At 44.3% G+C, this 22,234-nt stretch overlaps 1 protein-coding gene across 1 annotated transcript in view; it reads right to left on the bottom strand.

Moving 5' to 3' along the window:
- The window catches only part of LOC116984242 (potassium voltage-gated channel subfamily KQT member 1-like), a 41,789-nt gene extending 19,844 nt beyond the window's left edge, over positions 1-21,945 (bottom strand). Inside the window, exons 1-3 of the mRNA XM_033038360.1 lie at positions 21,876-21,945; positions 21,610-21,773; positions 3,223-3,313 (exon numbers count right to left, since the gene is read on the bottom strand). Coding sequence (XP_032894251.1) covers positions 3,223-3,313; positions 21,610-21,773; positions 21,876-21,935 — 315 coding nt within the window. The 5' untranslated portion in view covers positions 21,936-21,945. The remainder of the gene's footprint in view (positions 1-3,222; positions 3,314-21,609; positions 21,774-21,875) is intronic.
- Positions 21,946-22,234: the final 289 nt, after the last annotated feature.

The following is a 22,234-nucleotide window of genomic DNA, read 5'->3' as shown; positions in this document are numbered from 1 at the left end:
CCATCCCCCAATACCCTCCCAATGGCCACAGCTGAGAATTCAAGATGAATGGGAGCACTGGTGATGTGGCTGGTTTTAAAGCACTGTTTCATTCTATTCCCACCTGAAAACAATTCCAAAAATTGTATTTTTGATTTGCAAACTGCAATTAAGTGCAGGATATACATTCCATAACAATTTGATGTAATTTGCAAATCCGAATACTTACATGTTTGCAGGTGAGCAAGTTTCTGTAAATCATGTCACTGTACAATCTGCAACTCTGAACATAATTGTAATTCACAGATCGTTGATGGTTTGGTGATCTATCACACAGCAGGTTTTTAGTCTTTGTGCACCCTCCTGTGGTGAAGGACGTTATTGCAATAATATATCAAATGGCAAACCTATCAGTCAAATGAGTGGAGACACAAGGAACTGCAGAAGACCAAAGTGCTGGAGTGGGTAGGATGGAACTGCAGATGTTGGCTTAAGCCGAAGATTGGCACAAACTGCTGGAGTAACTTGGGTGACGTTTCGGCTCGACATCCTTCTGAAGCCTGAAGATCAGTCTGAAGAAGGGACTCGACCTAAAACATCACCCATTCCTTCTCTCCAGAGATGCTGCCTGTCTGCCCCACTGAGTTACTCCAACATTTTGCATCTATCTTCAAGTGCTGGAGTCATTCAGCAGGTTAGGCATCATTTCAGGAGGACGTTTCTGGTTGGGACCCTTCTTCAGACTCATTGCAGGGGTGCGGGATTGAGAAGAAAGCTGGAAGAGAGATGGGGCAGCACGAAACCTAGCTACTAATGGCCCACACGGGTGAGGAGGGTTATTCGATAGATAGATATTGTTGGACAAATGCCAGAAATGAAAGGACAGAAGGTATGAGACAAGATTTTGGATCGGGACCGTTCTTTGGACTGGGTGGAAATGTTCTATCACATAAATGTGGGTAATTATTTAAGCCAGAGCTCTGGGCACCTACTCCTTAAGTTTGCAAGTTATTAGGCTCCAGATTTTCTCAATCCTCCACTCACCAAAGAGAAAATTAACTTTCAAATTAGCTTCTCAGTCAGAGAGAACAAATGTTTCCCCTGGAATTGTTAACACCAATAAAACTGTTTCAGGCAAAAAGAACATTTGTCATTTCAAAAGTCTACTTTCTGGATTAGTATGAGCGTCAGAGGTTATGGGGAGAAGGCAGGTTAGGAGGGAGAGATAGATCAGCCATGATAGAATGGCAGAGTAGACTTGATGGGCCGAATGGCCTAATTCTATTCCTATCCCTTATAACTTTTGAGTGACTTTACTGAAGGATTTTAAAACTGAGGTTATGAAGCTTATCCTAGAACCAGGCAAAATAGTGATCAATGTTCAGTTCCTCAGCAATTGACTAACAGTATCAAAGAATAATAAATTTGATTTATTGAGTTTGTTCTCTATTATTTTAATAAATGTAATTAGCTAAAATTTAGGTTTATTTAAATTGGCATTGTTCATAAATGTAGAAGCATTTTTAATTTGTTTTTTTTATTTGACAACACATTAGTTAAAATATAAATTGTTTTAAAAAAGTGAATGTAGACCTGCAAATTTAACAATAAATTCAATAAGTTGTAGGTCATTTCAAGTTCAAGACTATAGTGTGGGAGGTATGATTGGCAGAAAGATAATTGAACACCACCCACTACCTGTATATTAACTTACATATTGTAATGGCTAAAGGCAAGAAGTATCAACTGGTACCTTTCTATTAATAATCCTGCTTGCAGCAGCACATAGCTCTCGATCTGAAAGACTAACCTTTATTGGAGTTAACGATGACCTGATATTTGAACCTGTACAAATTATTTTGCACTTTATTTCACATTATACTGTGATGCACTTTTCCCATAAACAGGGGAGAAGTTTGTGGAACTGGTAGTGCTGCCCCAGAGACCTGGGTCCAATCCTGACCTTGGATGATGTCTGTGTGGAGTTTGCATGCTCTCCAATGTGGGTTTTCCTCCAGGTGCTCTGGTTTCCTCCCACATCCCAAAGACGTGCGGGTTTGTAGGTTAATCAGCCTCTAAATTGCTCCCAGTGTGTAGGGAGTGGGATAACATAGAACTAGTGTGAGTGGGTGATCGATGGTCAGGGTGGGCTTGATGTGAAGGGTCTGTTTCCATGCTGTATCTTTCAATCGATGAATATAAATACATGCCAGTACACTATATTATTTGTACATATCTGTGACAGACTCATAATCTGTGTCATCAGCGAACTCTTTAAAACATAGTCATTTAAATCTCACCTTCCCACTCCTGTCCATGTCTGATCCATCTAAGGGCAAGAAGGATGTGATGGAAGTTAATTGAACTGGAAGGTTAATTCTGCTTCTGCCTCCTCAGGCGTTGCCTAATTTCCTGAGTATCTCCAGGATTTTCAGCATCCAAATACATGTTGTTTGCTGCCACTGTAGATTTATTTCACTGGTGTTTTTCAAGGAGAAGATGTGGCAAGATCACATGGGTGGCACCAGCAATGGCTGCCTCGCCAACAGTCTGTCTGTCCTTTCCATCTTTGTGTTTAAATAATATGTGTTAAATAGTAGTGTTCTTTAGCTTGTTTTATGTGGGGGGGGGGAGGTTGGGGGAAATGTATTCTAATATCTTATCTCGACTGAGATGCGATTTTTTTCCGTGTCGTACCTCCATCCGCACTGCGGCCTAACATCGAGGAGTTGGCGCCCTCTGCTGAAGACCAGCGTTTGAGAGCTCCACTGCGATCCCCTGCAGACTCACCATCACAGAGCCCGTGATCACTTTGCCAGGGATTGACATCGGAGCAACCATGGGCGCTTGCGGGCTTAACATCACGGCGCCCGCAATCTCTGGTCAGAGACCGACATCGGGAACTCCAAGCCGTGGGAGTTTCGATCGCCCCAATGCGGGAGTTTCGACCGGCGGCTGCGGGAGCTTTGATCGCCCCGACAGATGGTTCGACAGCCCCGACCGCGGGAGAAATAAAGAGTAAGATTGGACTTTATTGCCTTCCATCACAATGAGGAACGTGGGGAATCCACTGTGGTGGATGTTTATGTTAACTTTTATGTAGTTGCTTTTTTCTCATATGGCTGTATGGTAATTCGCATATCACTGTACCTTAATTGGTCCACGTGACTATAAAAGACCTTTGAAACCTTTGAAGATCCTTGTACTCTTGTTAATAATGTGTACCATTGTAAGACTACTTACCATCCAAAAGAGAGTTCCTGTCGCAAAATCAGCATAATGGTCTATGGTAGATAGCACACTGAAGATTAAACAAATCAACACCATCAAGAATCTGTAATTTAAAAAACATGAACATTGAAAAATTGAAAAGAATTAAAAATCAAGTAATATTTGCACAATTATGACCGATCATTTTTCATTTCACTCATTTTCCTGTTTCGTTTGTTATTTTTCTATATAAATGAATCATTCATCTGCTCAAGATAGACACAAAATACTGGAGTAAATGGAGAGAAGGAATGGGTGACGTTTCGGGTCGAGACCCTTCTTTAATGTCTCCAGAGATGCCGCCTGTCCCGCTGAGTTCTCCAGAGTTGCTGCCTGTCCCGCTGGGTTACTCCAGAGATGCTGCCTGTCCCGCTGAGTTCTCCAGAGATGCTGCCTGTCCCGCTGGGTTACTCCAGAGATGCTGCCTGTCCCGCTGGGTTACTCCAGATTTTTATGTCTATCTTCAGTTTAAACCAGCATCTTCAGTTCCTTCCTCCACATTCATCTGCTCAGATCCACCGAGAACATACTTGAGGTGAGGTGCACAGCAGGCAGCTGATGTGTATTTACTAGCAAGATTAAAAACAAATTAAAACAAACCATTTTCCTTCCACTTCCAGTTTTGTGAACGTCACTAACCCTAATCAGCTGAGCAGGACCATCCATGCATGTGGTTTCTCCACGAGGTGGCATTTAAGCAGAGGCCTCCAGCTACTGAAGCAAGCCAAGAGGAGTCTGCAGGCTCTGGAAGATTGTTGCCGGCGACATGGTAACAGGTCAGAAAGTGGTTGGATTTCACAACACACAACAGGTCAGAAGGACACAAAGTGCTGGAGTAACTCAGCGGGTCAGGGAGAATGTACAGGGAAATAGGACTCAATCAGATGGGATATCTTGGTCAGCATGGAGGAGTTGGGCCGAAGGGCCTGTGTCGTGTGCCGTGCAATGGGCAGCAGAGTGGGCGCTGCGGTAGAGTTATTGCCTAACAGATATACCCGGGTTCTATCCTGACCTCGGGTGCTGTCTGTGAGGAGTTTGCACGTTCTCCCTGTGACCACGTAGGTTTTGTCTGGGTGCTCCGGTTTCCTCCCACATTCCAAAAACGTGCAGATTTGTAGGTTAATTGGCTTCTGTAATTTGTCCCCAGTGTGTAGGGAGTGACTGAGAAAGTGGGATCACATAGAACTAGTGTGATCCAGTGATCGATGGTCGGCATGGTCCCAAGTGGGCCGAAGGGCCTGTTTCCACACAGCAACTAAACTAAGACTCCAGATCAATTATACATTTTTTGCATCTACCAATGAAATTCCAAAAAGGTTAGGTTTTTAAATGTTTATGGAAAATTATGTTGATTATACATTTTAATATTGTGATTTAATGCCAACACATCATAGTAATAATGACATCCTTCCAAATTGAAAATTATATAAAAATTAGTTCAAAAAACCAATGTATACAAAGCAACACTTTTAACCTCTGCACTGCCTCAATCCCTGAAGTTCAGCTTTTAAATTAGTCTGTGTTTTTAATTCTAGTTTTTCATTAAGGACTAATACAATTATATCTGTAAAATTAATTGTGGACATCTGAAATCTGTTCAGATATCATTCCTACGATCAAAATAAAGGCCAAAAATTGCCTTGAATTAATACACAAAATGATTTGCTGAAGAATGCACAGCTTTAAATTTCCCTGACAGGATTATCCTTCCTGATCAAAAGCATGTCGAACCAGATGCCACGGCTAGTAGTTTTAGTGCTCGCATTACTTTACCCTCTCACTCGATTCAACTGTATCTGAACGTACAGAAGAGTCTAGGATCAGCCTCAGAATAAAAGGTACACAAAAAAGCTGGAGAAACTCAGCGGGTGCAGCAGCATCTATGGAGCGAAGGAAATAGGCAACGTTTCGGGCCGAAACCCTTCTTCAGACTTCAGAATAAAAGGACGTGCCTTTAGAATGGAGATGAGGAGGAATTTCTTTAGCCAGAGGGTGGTGAATCTGTGGATTTCATTGCCACAGACGGCTGTGGAGGCCAAATCATTGGGTATTTTTAAAGTGAAGATTGATCGATTCTTCATTAGTAAGGGCAAAAGGCTCGAGAATGGGATTGAGGGGGGAAAATAGGGCCACCACGGAGGAATGGTGGGGTAGACTAGATGGGCTGAATTACCTAATACTGCTCCGGTATCCTATGATATCATTGTTAATTACCCAAATCTACACAACGTGGTGGCCGCAATGTAAAATATACATGCCTATTGAAATAGTGTCATTGCCACAACAAAGGCACCACTTAAATATTTAGCTACCAGGCATATTCACACAGCAGCTCTGTAACTAGATCATCTGCACATTATGTGTACGTTTGCAAAGTGACGGCAAACAACCTATGCATTCCAAGATTGCGGAGACAAGAGCTTACTCCAATTAAAGTAATTTGGGTCATCTTGGTTCATCTATTCAAAATTAAAATCAGTCACAGACCATCTGATCATCATCACTACATTTCCTCTTTCTGGGAGCAAGAGCTGCAAATTGGCGATGTCAGATTGCAGAAGTGAATACGTTTCAGACGTGAAATGTGTGGGGATGTCCCACAGCCGTGGAGGACACCAGGGTCAACACCATTATGTGTGATGAACACTCTGTTGTTTTGCCACTTTGAAGCCATTGTCTTCTGGCCTACACTCTCTAATTAATTGTCTAATCATAGAAATCACTAATATTCTATTGCTGATGCAGAAACTCTTTCCTCATAGAGTGGCCCAATTATGAATGAACCTACGGCTCTCTCCAACATCTGCACTTCCTCCAGTCTCCAGAATTAATGATATATTTGCTCCTGCAGATGTTAGCCAACAGCACTGTGGTGACTACAAGGTTGTGGTTATGGTGACTGGTTAGTTAACAACTGCACTTGGAACTGCTGTAGAGTTGCTGCCTTTCAATGACAGAGACCCGGGTTCAATCCAGACTACCGGTGCGACCTGTACGGAGTGAGTACGTTCTCCCTGTGATGCATGGGTTTCCCCAGGAGATCTTGTTTCATTCAACACTCCAAAGTCAATAGACAATAGGTGCAGGAGTAGGCCATTCAGCCCTTCAAGCCAGCACCGCCATTCAATGTGATCATGGCTGATCATCCCCAATCAGTACCCCGTTCCTGCCTTCTCCCCACATCCCCTGACTCCGCTACTTTTTAAGAGCCCTATCTAGCTCTCTCTTGAAAGCATCCAGAGAACCGGCCTCCACCGCCCTCTGAGGCAGAGAATTCCAAAGACGTGCAGGTGTGTAGGTCAATGGCTTTGGTAAAATTGTAAATTGTCCCTAGTAGGTAAAATAGTGCTAGTGTATTTGGTGATTGCTGGTCGATGCGGACTTGGTCAGGCCAAAGGGCCTGTTTCAGCACTGTATCTCCAAAGTGGTTGCGTATAAATTACTCATCGATGGGTGATGACACAAGACACAGCTGTTCAATGCAATTCCATAGACAAGGGATATTCACTGTGCAGTTATAATGTGGGGAAACAGACCCGAGGGGCATTGGGCACAGTCCACAAGAGAGAATGGAGAGAGAACTGCCATGATCATTGTCGAGCACGCAATGTATTTGTGGGGAAGAGCTGGCCATGGAAGATATGGCAAAGAAAGGTGAATTTACAACTACTTTCCAACCTGGACCAAGGACCAAGAAGGGTTTCGGCTCAAAACGTTGCCTATTTCCTTCGCTCCATAGATGCTGCCTCACCCGCTGAGTTTCTCCAGCGTTTTTGTCTACCTCCAAATTTCATATAATTTCTTTGCTTCAGCCAAACAAACCAGTGAAAATTAATAATTGTTATATTGCTTAAACTGAGTTGGAGGACAAAACGTGAATCACAATTACCCAAATTGCAGAGAATTGTGGACCGAGCCCAGACCATCACGCAGAGCAACCTCCCTTTCATTGACCCCATCTACACTTCACGCTGCCTCGGCAAGGCCAGCAGCGTCATCAAAGACCAGTCTCACCTCTTCTCTTCCTCTTATCCCCTTTACCTTCAGGCAAGAGGTACAGAAGTTTGAAAAAACACACCTCCAGATTCAGGAGCAGTTTCTTCCCAGCTCTTATCAGGCAACTGAACCATCCTATCACCAACTAAAGGGTGGTCCTGACCTACCATTTACTTCACTGCAGACCCTCAGACTATCTTTAATCACACGCCTCAGCACTCGTGAGTAAGGCAAGGCAGCGCCTTTACCACCTCAGGCAATTGAGGAAATTCAGAGTGTCTCCGAGAATCCTCCAGTGCTTCTACGCAGCGGCGGTGGAAAGCATCTTGTCCGGGAACATTACCATCTGGTTTGGGAATTGCTCTGCCAAGGACAAGAAGGCTCTGCAGAGAGTAGTGCGTTCGGCCGAACGCACTATGGGAACTTCACTTGCCCCCCTGCAGGAACTATACATCAGGAGGTGCAACTCCAGAGCCAACAATATCATGAGAGACCCCTTCCACCCCTGCAACGGACTGTTCCAGCTGCTACAGTCAGGCAAACGCCTCCGTTGCCATGCGGTGAGAACGGAGAGGTCGAGAAGGAGTTTCTTCCCAGAGGCCATTCGGACTGCAAACGCCTATCTCACCAGGGACTAACTCTACTGAACGTTTTTCCTTCCATTATTTATTATGTAAAAGAATATGTGTGTGTTATGATTGTGTTTATAGGTTGTTTGATTGTTTGTCTTTTGCACAAAAGTCCGCGAGCATTGCCACTTTCATTTCACTGCACATCTCGTATGTGTATGTGACAAATAAACTTGACTTGACTTGACTACATGGTATTCCCTTTATCCTGTATCTGTACACTGTGGATGGCTTGATTGTAATAATGTAAAGTCTTTCCACTGACTGAATAGCACGCAACAAAAAAGCTGTTCACTGCTAATAATAAGCAAAACTACAGAATTTCCATGTTGGAATAAGGCACAAAGCTAATACACTGCACAATATTATTGTTACTGCAAGACATTCTATACACAGTTACTACCTGTGTGTTGCTGCTTCACAACATTCCTCATACATAATTGCAACAACCACAATTGTTGTAAGTACTCGTGAAGATTACAAACAAGATTATCATGTTTCGTTTGTTTACCCTGAGAACCTTGCAATGAAATCAGTCTGAAGAAGGGTTTTGGCCCGAAACGTTGCCTATTTCCTTCGCTCCATAGATGCTGTTGCACCCGCTGAGTTTCTCCAGCACTTTTGTCTACCTTGCAATGAAATTAGTACCGAACGGTTTTTCTGTATCTTATTGTATTTTTATCTTTGGGTTTCCAAAAAGAACAGGGGCAACAGACACACACAGACAGACACAGACACACAGACACACAGACACACAGACACAGACAGACAGACCCACACAGACAGACCCACACAGGCAGACACAGACAGACACACCCACACAGACAGACCCACACAGACAGACCCACACAGACAGACCCACACAGACAGACCCACACAGACAGACCCACACAGACAGACCCACACAGACAGACCCACACAGACAGACCCACACAGACAGACCCACACAGACAGACCTAGAATTGCCGTTATTTATTATATTTATATTTTTTGTTTCTTATATATTATCTAAGTGTATTGTGTTTACGGGGCTGTTATACTGTTGCAGGTGAGAGTTTCATTGTTCCATTCTCACAACACAAGACAATGAAACACTCTTTTAATTCTTCGCATCATGTGTGGCTAAAGGGCTTGTTCCTGTGCTGTTCTATGTTCTAGATATGATGTGTGGATGGTAACTTTATAAAGTTACCATCCACAGCTACAATGTCTTCAGTCTGTGGTCTATAATTCATTACCTACTGAAAGAATAGATATGAATCACTGACTGAGAGTTATTTAAAATAGTAATGAAGGTGATCTTTCAATAGACTTGGAATTCTCATTTGGGAAAACACTGATATTATGCTTCACATTCCTCAATCAACAAGAACATAATATTCAACATTTTCATGACAAGGGGAGGCCAGGTTTTAAATTGCAGCTGATATATATATATATATATATATATATCAGCTGCATATATATATAACAGTAGGTTATTCTCTGCCACAGAAGGCAGTGGAGGCCAATTCACTGGGTGCTTTCAAGAGAGAGTTAGATATAGCTCTTGGGGCTAACGGAATCAAGGGATATGGGGTAAAAGCAGGAACAGGGTACTGATTCTGGATGATCAGCTAGTAAGTGTTCGGCACGGACTAGAAGGGCCGAGATGGCCTGTTTCTGTGCTGTAATTGTTATATGGTTGTATGATCACATTGAATGGCAGTGCTGGCTCGAAGGGCCGAATGGCCTACTCCTGCACCTATTTTCTATGTTTCTATTAGATTTAATTTGTGAAATGCATATTTCTCATATTTTCTTTTCACTTTATCTACCCTAGAAAAATATTTTAACTGATTACAGTATATAAATTAATGTGAAACGTCAGAGAAATGACTTCTTCATAACCAGATCTCTGTTGACTTAATCCAATGATCCACAGGACAAGAGATCTATTTTTTTAACTACAAAATGTTTACATTTGCAAAATAATGTTGAGTATATTTTCCTGACTTTCTTTCCGTGCCAGCAATGGATGCTTTGGGTAATCAGGTTAAACAAATGCAAGCAGCTTATCAAACTTAAAACAGCTGTTATCATCGCCTGATGATAAATACAATACCTTAATGAAGGAAGCAATGTCTATGGATACCGACAAACATCATCAAATATGCTGGACTCTTAAAGCTGTTAGAGTTTGATTTTTGTTCTTCTACGTGGATGAAGTTACTAATTGCAGAATAACTCTCCAGGTAGAAGAGAATTTCAAGGTGAATTTAACAGCTCTGATGAACAACTGAGTATAGATATCACACAAATAATCAGTCAGAACCTTTTGGGGTCCCCTCATACTGTGAGGGAGTTCGTCTTCACGGTTCATGGTAGGATTTTCATTCTCACCAGCAGTTTGTAGACTTTGGCTTCCCCTCACTCCACAGCCCCTCTCTCCATCATCGCTGCAGCATGCTATGAAATCATTCAGCAGCAAGTAGCAATCAAATGTACCTGGAGGAATGGCCCCATGTCGAGGTGGCAATTTTAGATCCTCCCATAATGTTTGCACCTGCCACCTTATACTCCAACAACTGAGAATGTAGGTATATTATTGTCACATGTACCGAGGTACAGTGAAAAGCGTTGCTTTGCATGCTATCCAAACAGATCTGATAATACTATATGTAAAAACAATTAAGCCAAACTCGAGTACAATAGGTGGAGCAAAGGGGAAGATACAGAGTGCAGAATATAGTTCTCAGCATTGTAGTGCATCAGTTCCACAGACAAAGTCCAATGTCCGCAATGGGGTCGAGGAGAATCTCAGTTTATGGAAGAAATCTGACAGGATGTCAGGTGAAGCACAACATTACACACAAGGAAACCTGGTCAGTTTGTTCTGTTAACCTCACAATTGAAAAGATAGATCTTTATGCAATTTGCATTAACTGTGTTGGAGTGGCCAATAGTATAGATAGGAAAAGTCCAGAGGGATATGGGATAAATGTAGATGAATGGGACTAACTTAGATGGGTCACCTTGGTCCACATGGATGAGTTGCCCGTTTCTGTGCTGTACGACTATGACTGATTTAATATAGAAAAATGCTCAGTAATTCCTAGTCAAGATTCAAGAGAGTCAAGATAATGGTCATGTACTGACAACAGAACAATGACATTCTTACACAACAGGCCTGTAAACATAGATATAGATAATATATAAGCAAAAATCCAATAAACTAATAACCGCAATACTCGTGCAGAAAACCCTAAGTCCTTAGTCCACAGAAGTTTGCGATGATTATTATTAATTCTCATTTTATTCTTAAAACAATTTTCATACTAGTCTGAATGAGTCTGAAGAAGGGTCTTGACCTGAAACGTCACCCATTCCTTCTCTCGAGAGATGCTGCCTGTCCCGCTGAGTTACTCCAGCTTTTTGTGTCTATCTTTAGTCTGAATGATCGACTGAAAGATTCGCTTTCACTCAACCACAGAGCTTCTAGATTTCATGTCCATTGATCAATATATTTAATCAATAGTGCAAACAATTATATACAAACGTGTAACACCAAAGTGCTCCCTGCGGATGCCGGCTGCAATGGATTTTCCATATAATCCCAGCAGTTTCAATTACAATTCTTTGTGTGGGTGAAGGTGATTTCCACTTGTTGGGACAAAATGTCAACAGATTCATTTCTTCCTTCGCATCGACTTTCAGGTAATTCAATTACAGATATCCTAAGTATGACCAGCAATTTTAAAATTAACAAAATGATACATGCAAAACTAAAAGCAGATGAACAACCAGCTGGGAACACTTCCCCGACTGCTGGTAAATCTGACTGCCGTCATTGTTCATCGGTGTTTCATAACTCTGCACATCTCCAACATAAAATAAGCTCTTGGACAGAGGTGTCAATATCAGAGTTAATAATCCAACTCAATTTCACACAAAATAATCTGCTTTATTTCCAGATTTACATAATTCCCCTTTATGGTTATTGCAGATTGTGCTGGCACAAATTTAACTTATTCAGGAGTAGGGAATAAAAAAAGGTAAATGTTCTAATGCAACCCCAACAACTTTAAGGGCCTGCCCGACTTGGCCATTTTTTCCGCGTCTGCCGGCATCATTGACTGACGTATCAGGGCACCGAAACGTCACAGCGTGATGGGGCATGACGCGGCATGACGTGGCGGTGATGGCGAATGACAAGCCGTATTTTTTCAAGTGCCACAACATTTTTTTTGTTGCCGCTGGATTTCGAAATGTTCAAAACCTTTTGGCGACACTGATATGACGCAGAAAAAAAATCGGCGAGTGGGACAGGCCCTTTACTAATGCGCAACTGGAGATGGGCTCCCAGCACGATATGTGCCTACTTACTGGAAGAGAGAATGAGATTTTATGTGAACTGCCCTACCCTCATCGATCACCTTCGTCACCTCCTCAAAATGCTCAATCAAGTTAGTAAATCGATAATGTTTTATTATTAATGTTTTATGTGTCATTTGTAACTGTCACTGTGTCATGTTGTCACTTGCGGGCGGAGCACCAAGGCAATTTTCTTGTATGTGAATACTTGGCCAATAAACGTATTCATTCATTAAAACACAATCTCTGGCAGACAAAGCCACGGAATGTCACTAATTAACCCATTCTCTTCCAAATGCAACCTAGCAGCCCATGGCAAGTCAGTGGATATTATTTAAGGCAGAGATAGACCAGTTCTTGATTACAACGGTGTCAAGGGTTATGGGGAGAAGGCAGGAAAATGGGATTAGGAGGCAGAGATCAGCCGTGATTGAATGGCTGAGTAGACTCGATGGGCCGAATGGCCTAATGCTACTCCTATAACTTTTTTTTCTTTTTTTAACTTTATTTATATAGCACATTTTTAGTCAACTTGCATTGACCCCAAAGTGCTTCACATAATTACATTCACACACACAGGCAAAGGTGGGTGAAGTGTCTTGCCCAAGGACACAACGACAGTATGCACTCCAAGCGGGATTCGAACCAGCTACCTTCCGGTTGCCAGCCGAACACTAAGCCCATTGTGCCATCTGTCGTGACCTTGCCTTTGGAATGTACAAGTAAAAGGTGGCTAATGGAAGAGAGAGAACGATGAACTACACAGACAATACCAGAGGTGAGGATGGAACCAAACTCACGTACGCTGCGACACAGCAACTCGACTAGCTGTGTCAGTGAGCAGAATTTCAACAAGCCTTGTTATCCAGTGAAGATGTGTACTATCGAATATGGGGCGTGTGGCGGGGATTGGCAGGAGATGGCACGGGAGAGGAAATGGAGAAAAATATTTTTTAAAGGAAATTGAATGCATAAAAATATATTCTTCAGAGACCTGTTGCTGCAGAGCAAGCCCTATAGCACACGTCACCAAAGTGGCGGAAACAATAAAATAATGCGGCTTCAATACAGGCGTACAGTTTTATAAACTCCTGTCAAAGAGTGAATGGTGTTGACATCAAGGCAACAATCTGCCTTGATGTCAACACTATTCTTGTACAGAGGCAAGGGGAAGAATATAGCATTATCTATTGGAAGATTAGAATGAACACGAGAGGAAATCTCAGATAAGTAATGAAATGCCCAAAATAGCAAATAGCATAAAGGGTTGTATCTGAATGATGCTGGAGAATACATGAATGGATCATTCATCAATTCACATCAATCACAACAAGCGCTTGGCCCAGTCAAGTCTCGACACCGAACACATACAGAGCTCACTGCCCACACCCCCCTAAATACAATTACTGCCCCCCCAAATACACTTACTGCCCCAACCCCCCAATGCACTAATTGTCCCCACAATACACTTACTGCCCCCCAATACACAGCTCACTGCCCCTCCCCCCCCCCCGCCCAAATCCTGAGTGCTTATGTATAGTGATACTTGTACTGAACTGTATACAAAAATGAATTTCATTGTAGCTCGGTCCATGTGAGACATAAAGTACCATGCCATAAATCCCAAACTCACTGCCCCACTCACTCTCCCAAAACCCAGATTCTCTGCCCCACTCACTCCCCAAATCAGTGCCAGGCTCCACTGATGCCCCACAAGGAAGGTGTCTTATTCTTGTATTCTAGTCCAAACTTAGACACAATGATAAAGAAATGCCTGTACTTCCTTGAGGATGGAGGAGATTAGGTATGTCGATGAAGTTCCACAGGTGTACAGTAGAGTGTATATTGACGGGTTACATCACGGCACGGTTCGGCAACAATAACACCCAGGAATGGAGATTATAGAGAGTGGTGGACACTGCCTAGTCCATCACGGGTTCAACTCCCCACTATGAAGGGATCTGTCTATAGGAGGCGTGCCTCAAAAAGACAGCCGATATCCACCACCCTCTCATTTCACCACTGCCATTGGTCGGTACAGGAGTCTGAAAACAGTAACTGGAGGATTCCCACACAGTTACAGAGAGAACATGCAAACTCCACACAGACAAAGGACAAAGGACATTTATTGGCACATACACCAAATGGTGCAGTGAAATTTGAGTTGCCATTGCAGCGCACCGATAAAAATAAAATACAACATTAAAGAATTTGACATAAAACATAAAAACTTCCCCCCACGATGGTTCCCAGTGAGGGAAGGCAGCAAAGTCCAGTCCTCTTCCTCTTGTTCACCCGTGGTCGGGGCCTATTGAGGCCTCCGCAGTCGCCGCGACGATATTACAGGCCCTCTTGCCGGATGATGGACCTCCAGCGTCGGGAGAACACTCTCAGTGGCGTGGAGTGTCTGGAACGGCCGCTTCCTACCCGAGACCGCGGCTCCCATAGTCCACAGGCTGCGCTGGTCAGAGCTGCGACACTGGCGACCTTAAGGAGAGATCCCAGGCTACGCGGTGTTTAAAATCAGCGCTGGACGCTCCGTGACCACAGCTCCGCGATGTTGGTGTCAGCGGTCCCGGCACTCCGGAGCTTACCGCTCGGTGACCCGGGTAAGGCATCGCCCGCTCCGCGATGGTGCCTCAGCGCTGTGCCGCAGCTGAAGCCGACATTCTGGCCGGTCCCGTTGGTAGGCCACGAGGAAGATGCGGCTCATAGAAACATAAAAAATAGGTGCAGGAGTAGGCCATTCGGCCCTTCGAGCCAGCATCACCATTCAATATGTTCATGGTTGATCATCCAACTCAGTATCCTGTACCTGCCTTCTCTCCATACCCCCTGATCCCTTTAGCCACAAGGGCCACATCTAACTCCCTCTTAAATATAGCCAATGAACTGGCCTCAACTACCTTCTGTGGCAGAGAATTCCGCAGATTCACCACTCTCTGTGCGAAAAATGTTTTTCTCATCTCGGTCCTAAAAGACTTCCCCCTTATCCTTAAAAGGCTCGGAGTAAAGACGCATCTCCCACCAGGTAGGGACTGAGAAAAACAGTTTCACCCTTTCCCCCCCCCCACATAAAAAGACTAGATGACCTCCAAGACAAAACTTTTAACTCACTAAAAATAAGAAAAAAGGGTGAAAAGACGAACAGCTGCAGGCAGGGCAGCCATACTCGACGGCACCCCTACTCGAAATCTGGTTTAGTGGGCACCCTACATCAGGATCGAGCCCAGGTCTCTGGCGATGTGCGGAGGCAACTCTACTAGCTGTGCCGCCCCAGAGTGTGTTTTATCCACAACATGATCTGCAGCGATATACCGAGAATTTGAACAATACGTCTACTATTTGGAAAGGCAAAGGAAGGTGGTGCATTGGAACAAATATCCCATTTCCCATCAAGTCACTGAAACCATAACCACTTTTATTGTTCTTTGCCAACTAGTCAAAATAATAACTTCCTCCCTGGCAGTACTGTGGGAGTACCTACAACACAGCCTTACATCAGCTCAAGGATTCAACTCACCGTGAGTCTCTCTAAGAGAAATAAGGGATGGGCAACAATTACTGGTCTAGCTAGTGACATCTACATTCCACCAGATGACAGAAAGCCAATTGTGATTTACTGTGTGAAACAGACAGTGTTTGCCGATCTAACAATTTAAGGTGGAACTGCTAAATCGATAAGTGACCCAGTATGTTTGGACTGCCAAATAACACTTGCAACACTAGAATAGGGGTCTGGGAATCAGAATTGGTTTAAGAAGGAACTGCAGATGCTGGAATATCGAAGGTAGACAAATAAATGCTGGAGAAACTCAGCGGGTGCAGCAGCATCTATGGAGCGAAGGAAATAGGCAACGTTTCGGGCCGAAACCCTGAAGGAAATAGGCAACGTTTCGGGCCGAAATCCTTCTTCAGACTTCAGAATTGGTTAGTGGGCAGAAACGGTCTTCAGCAAGAGTAAATTTGGTCTTTTCTTTCAGCTTTTCAACTTATAACAGGTGGAAAGCTCCAAGGATCGGTACTTGGTCCTGCAACCATTTGTGTAGGATGCCTGAATTTCAGGTTTTGGCAAAGTATTAGATGATTGATGATGAAAAGCTGGCGTGGGAAAAAATAAACTTTGGGATGGATGCAATGGGATATGGATCAGTTAGCAGATGTTAAGAAATACATACATTTAGGCTGTTTTTATTAAATAAGAAGGGAATAAATGTTGATATTCAAAGGATACATATAAAGATCAGACAAGGCTGTCATGTACTGTAGGTGCAGAAGGAAGATGGATATTCAACAATAGCTGGCAATGTTTTGCAAAGGGACTGTAAGTACTAAAGTAAGAAAGCCCTGCTGCAATTGTGTACCGCTTGGCTCAGACTACACATGAAGGCCTGTCTGAAGTTTGTCATACAGAGATACAGCGCGGAAACAGGCCCTTTGGCCCACCGAGTCTGCACCGACCAGCGATCTACACACACTAACACTATCCTACACACACTAGGGACAATTTACATTTATACCAAGCCAATTAATCTACAAACCTGTACGTCTTTAGAGTGTGGGAAGAAATCTAAGATCTCAGAGAAAACCCACGCAGGTCACGGAGAGAACGTACAAACTCCGTACCGACAGCACCCGTAATCAGGATCGAACCTGGGTCTCTGCGCTGTACCTTGCTCAGGAAAGGATGTACCTGGCTTGAAGGGGTGAAACAATGGTGAGTGGAGATTGGTAGAAAGATCTACTATAGTCTGGAATTTAGCATAAGCATTGCTTATGTTCTGATTCCATGTATCAGTTCCCCAAACTTCTATATTGATGTGGATAGAGAACTGGCTGGCAGACAGGAAGCAAAGAGTAGGAGTAAACGGGTCCTTTTCACAATGGCAGGCAGTGACTAGTGGGGTACCGCAAGGCTCAGTTCTGGGACCCCAGATATTTACGATATATATTAATGATTTGGACGAGGGAATTGAATGCAACATCTCCAAGTTTGCGGATGACACGAAGCTGGGGGGCAGTGTTAGCTGTGAGGAGGATGCTAGGAGGCTGCAAGGTGACTTGGATAGGCTGGGTGAGTGGGCAAATGCATGGCAGATGCAGTATAATGTGGATAAATGTGAGGTTATCCACTTTGGTGGCAAAAACAGGAAAGTAGATTATTATCTGAATGGTGGCCGATTAGGAAAGGGGGAGATGCAACGAGACCTGGGTGTCATGGTACACCAGTCATTAAAAGAAGGCATGCAGGTGCAGCAGGCAGTGAAGAAGGTGAATGGTATGTTAGCATTCATAGCAAAAGGATTTGAGTATAGGAGCAGGGAGGTTCTACTGCAGTTGTACAGGGTCTTGGTGAGACCACACCTGGAGTATTGCGTACAGTTTTGGTCTCCTAATCTGAGGAAAGACATTCTTGCCATAGAGGGAGTACAGAGAAGGTTCACCAGACTGATTCCTGAGATGTCAGGACTTTCATATGAAGAAAGACTGGATAGACTCGGTTTGTACTCGCTAGAATTTAGAAGATTGAGGGGGGATCTTATAGAAACTTACAAAATTCTTAAGGGGTTGGACAGGCTAAATGCAGGAAGATTGTTCCCGATGTTGGGGAAGTCCAGAACAAGGGGTCACAGTTTAAGGATAAAGGGGAAATCCTTTAGGACCGAGATGAGGAAAACCTTTTTCACACAGAGAGTGGTGAATCTCTGGAATTCTCTGCCACAGAAGGTAGTTGAGGCCAGTTCATTGGCTATATTTAAGAAGGAGTTAGATGTGGCCCTTGTGGCTAAAGGGATCAGTGGGTATGGAGAGAAGGCAGGTACAGGATACTGAGTTGGATGATCAGCCATGATCATATTGAATGGTGGTGCAGGCTCGAAGGGCCGAATGGCCTACTCCTGCACCTATTTTCTATGTTTCTATGTTTCTATGTATATTGTCACAAAATGTTGTAATCTTTTTTCTTTGCCTCAGTATAATAGATACATGGACAGTGACCTAAAACAGAAAGGGGTAATCCCGTAGAATATGTGGAAGGAGCTGCTGGTTTACACTGAAGATAGACACAAAATGCTGGAATAACTCAGCAGGATAGGCAGCATCTCTAGATAGAAGGAATGGGTGACCCAGGTGTGCTCCTATATATCGACGAGACCAAGCACAGGCTCGGCGATCGTTTCGCTGAACACCTCTGCTCAGTTTGCCTAAACCTACCTGATCTCTCGGTTGCTAAGCGCTTTAACGCCCCCTCCCATTCCCACACTGACCTTTGTGTCCTGGGCCTCCTCCATTATCAGAGTGAGGCCCAGCGCACATTGGAGGAACAGCACCTCATATTTCACTTGGGCAGCTTACACCCCAGCAGTATGAATATTGGCCTCCAACTTCAAGTAACCCTTCCTTTCCCCCTCTTCCCATTCCTCCCCCTTCCCATTTCTCCGACCAGTCTGACTGTCGCTATGATTACATTGTATCTGTGTTTGCTTTGTTGTCACCTTATCCTAGCTAACAATGGTCTATTCTACATTTTCCATGATCTGCTTCTCTTTTGATCTCTTACACTTCCTTATCTCTGTAACTCCCTCTCCGCTGACGCTCAGCCCGAATAAGGTCTCGACCCGCAACACCACCCATTCATTCGTTCCAGAGATGCTGCCAGCATCCTGTGTCTAAACCAGTAGAATAAACTGTGTTGAATTCATCAATATCACATCAGCTGTAAAAGTAAATGTTCCCAATGTTGGGCGAGTCCAGAACCAGGGGCCACAGTCTTAGAATAAAGGGGAGGTCATTTAAGACTGAGGTGAGAAAAAACATTTTCACCCAGAGAGTTGTGAATTTATGGAATTCCCTGCCACAGAGGGCAGTGGAGGCCAAGTCACTGGATGGATTTAAGAGAGAGTTAGATAGAGCTCTAGGAGTCAAGGGATATGGGGAGAAGGCAGGCACGGGTTATTGACAGGGGACGATCAACCATGATCACAATGAATGGCGGTGCTGGCTCGAAGGGCCGAATGGCCTCCTCCTGCACCTATTTTCTATGTCTATGTCTAGCAGGAATAAGAGAGGAAGTGATCAGGTGTGAAGTTCATTTTAGTTTGTAGACATGTGAAGTTTGCGATAGTGTTCAATCAATCATTTGGTTGTCAGTTTGTCAACAACTGTCTGCATAACCAATAAATATTTTTCTTTTAAAAACAGTTTTTAAATGACTGGTGTGCAGGGAGGAACTGCAGATGTCAGACTGAAGACAGACACAAAAGGCTGGTGTAACTCAGCGGGTCAGGCAGCATCTCTGGAGAAAAGGAATGGTTTCGGGTCGAGACCCTTCTTCAGACTGAGAGTCGGGGGGATAGGGGAACAATTTGAATTGTACAAATATAGTGAAAATAAGCAAAGAATGGAAACCATGTTTCCGCATGTATTGTACCACTTTTTCAATTTTAAGGTTACACACAGAGCTAGTTCATGCCTCTCCAATAAATAACCAAACAATAAGGATCAGACCATTCCAAATGCTCAGTCTCCAAGTAGGTTTAAACCAGCATCTGTAGTTCCTTCCTTCACCCTCCCGTCACCTCCATTGGCCAACGTTGTCGTCTTTCGTGGGGCTAGCTTTCACAGTTTTAGATCAATTATCATGGCTAATGCAAAAATTATGTTCATTTGTTTCCTTTAGAGAAACAGCATGGAAACAGGCCCTTCGGCCCACCGAGTCCACACTGACCATCGATCACCTGTTCACACTAGTTCTTGTGATATCCCACTTTGTCATCCACTCCCTTCACTCTAGGGGGCACTTTACAGAAGCCAATTAACCTATAAACCTGCACGTCTTTGAGATGTGGGAGGAAACCGGAGCACCCGGACAAAATCCACGCGGTCACGGGGAGAAGGTACAAACCCCGCACAGACAGCACCCGTGGTCAGGATTGAACCTGGATCTATTTCGCTGCCAAACCGTGACGCCCCACACCCACTTTTTAAGGTGCACAATTCAAATAAAAATCTATGTAGAATATGTTCCAATTACGTGTCATTGCGTGAGAGGTTTTTTGGAAAAGAGATCTTTCTCACCGCCGTCCGCCGGTCAGTTCAGAACCGAACTTCAAAAACTAATCGAATGGAGTTTTTCCGAACACATTTCAAACCAAGAATGTATTAATTTACACATTGGTCTGGATCACAGCTGTCTATTTCATATGACACGAGCAGTTACACAATCACGGACATTTCAATGTCATCATTACATGTTGGACACACGTTTGCCGAACCTTTATTCCCTTTAAACGGCGCGTGTGTCCTTTGGAAATAATTATATGGGATGGATAAACTTCATAATAAAGCGCCAGAGAAAGGTCCCAGTGCTCATTTGGTCGATGATATAAATTCTGGTCGAAATGTGAAACACTTCCCCGAATAGACAAAAGTGCTGGAGAAACTCAGCGGGTGCAGCAGCATCTATGGAGCGAAGGAAATAGGCAACGTTTCGAGAAATAGGCAGCGTTTTGGGCCGAAACCCTGAAGGAAATAGGCAACGTTTCGGGCCGAACCCCGGAAGGGTTTCGGCCCGAAACGTTACCTATTTCCTTCGCTCCAAAGATGCTGCTGCACCCGCTGAGTTTCTCCAGCACTTTTTCTCTACCTTCGATTTTCCAGCACCTGCAGTTCCTTCTTAAACACTTCTCCGAATAGATTCAGACATTTATTTTCGAGATTCAGACATTTACTTGCAGAACAAGCTTATAACGAATTCAGCCATGATCATACTGAATGGCGGTGCAGGCACTCCTGCACCTATTTTCTATGTTTCTATGTCTCTTCCCATCGTGTTATCACAAGTGGAACGGATTTTATGCACAAGTGCGTGTTATCAAGTCAAACGTGTAGGAAGGAAGTGGGTTTGAAACGAAGGTAGACACAAAAAGCTGGAGTAACTCAGCGGGACAGGCAGGATCTCTGAAACATCACCCATTCCTTCTCTCCAGAGATGCTGCCTGTCCCGCTGAGTTTCTCCAGCATTTTTTGTGATTAAGAAGGAACTGGAACAGACGCTGGAAAATAGAAGGTAAACAAAAATAGAATGTCTGAAGAAGGGTTTCGGCCCGAAACGTTGCATTTTTCCTTCGCTCCATAGATGCTGCTGCACCCGCTGAGTTTCTCCAGCATTTTTGTCTACCTTCGATTTTCCAGCATCTGCAGTTCCTTCTTAAACAGGTGGACAAAAATGCTGGAGAAACTCTGCGGGTGAGTCAGCATCTGTGGAGCGAAGGGAAAAGGCAACGTTTCAGGTCGAGACCCTTCTTCAGAGTTTTGTGTCGATCTTCTTATTGAATCAAACATTGGTCAGTAAAGTTATCGGTAAAGAGTGGGGCACACTCACACGGAGAAGTGGTACGAGAAGCATTTCCAGCCGCTGGGTCTCTCGAGGAAGTTGTAGACGTCTCCCTGCATGCTGGTCCTGGCGAGGTTGGGGCGGTAGAAGTGGACGGGTGGGCTTGCGGCGCTGCAGGGGATGCCCGCACCATTGTACACCGTGGCCGCGTCCTGAGCCGGGGACAAGAGCGGACTGTCAGAGCAGAGCCGAGCCGAGCCGAGCCGAGCCTGGCACCGCGGGCAGCCGCGCCACACCGGCCGCTACTCACTCACCTGCTCCTGGAGGCAGTCCATGGGCACCTGGTCCGCTGCTTCATCGCTGCAGTATCTCATGCCGGCTGGCCCGTCCTGTCCTGTCCTGTCCTGTCCTGTCTGCTTCTCAATCCATGGGCAAGACGGAGCGGACTCTCCACACACACACACAGTGGCTCAGCGCGCTGCGGGACACAGAGACAGAGGACAAGATGAGAAACAAATGCTGATCACACGAGCAGCGGCAAAGGTCACAGAGCGAGGGCAGCTGCTGCCATAAGGACCGCAATCAGATCAAACCTTAATCCGCGCCAAAGGGCAGCGCGGGGGTAGCAGGCGGGTGTCAGGCGCTGATCCACATCCTTCACGGCCACCAGGTG

Source organism: Amblyraja radiata, chromosome 19 (assembly GCF_010909765.2).
Source record: "Amblyraja radiata isolate CabotCenter1 chromosome 19, sAmbRad1.1.pri, whole genome shotgun sequence".
Lineage (NCBI taxonomy): Eukaryota > Metazoa > Chordata > Chondrichthyes > Rajiformes > Rajidae > Amblyraja > Amblyraja radiata.
Note: the sequence above shows the minus strand (reverse complement) of the source record. Positions and strands in the feature narration are given on the sequence as shown.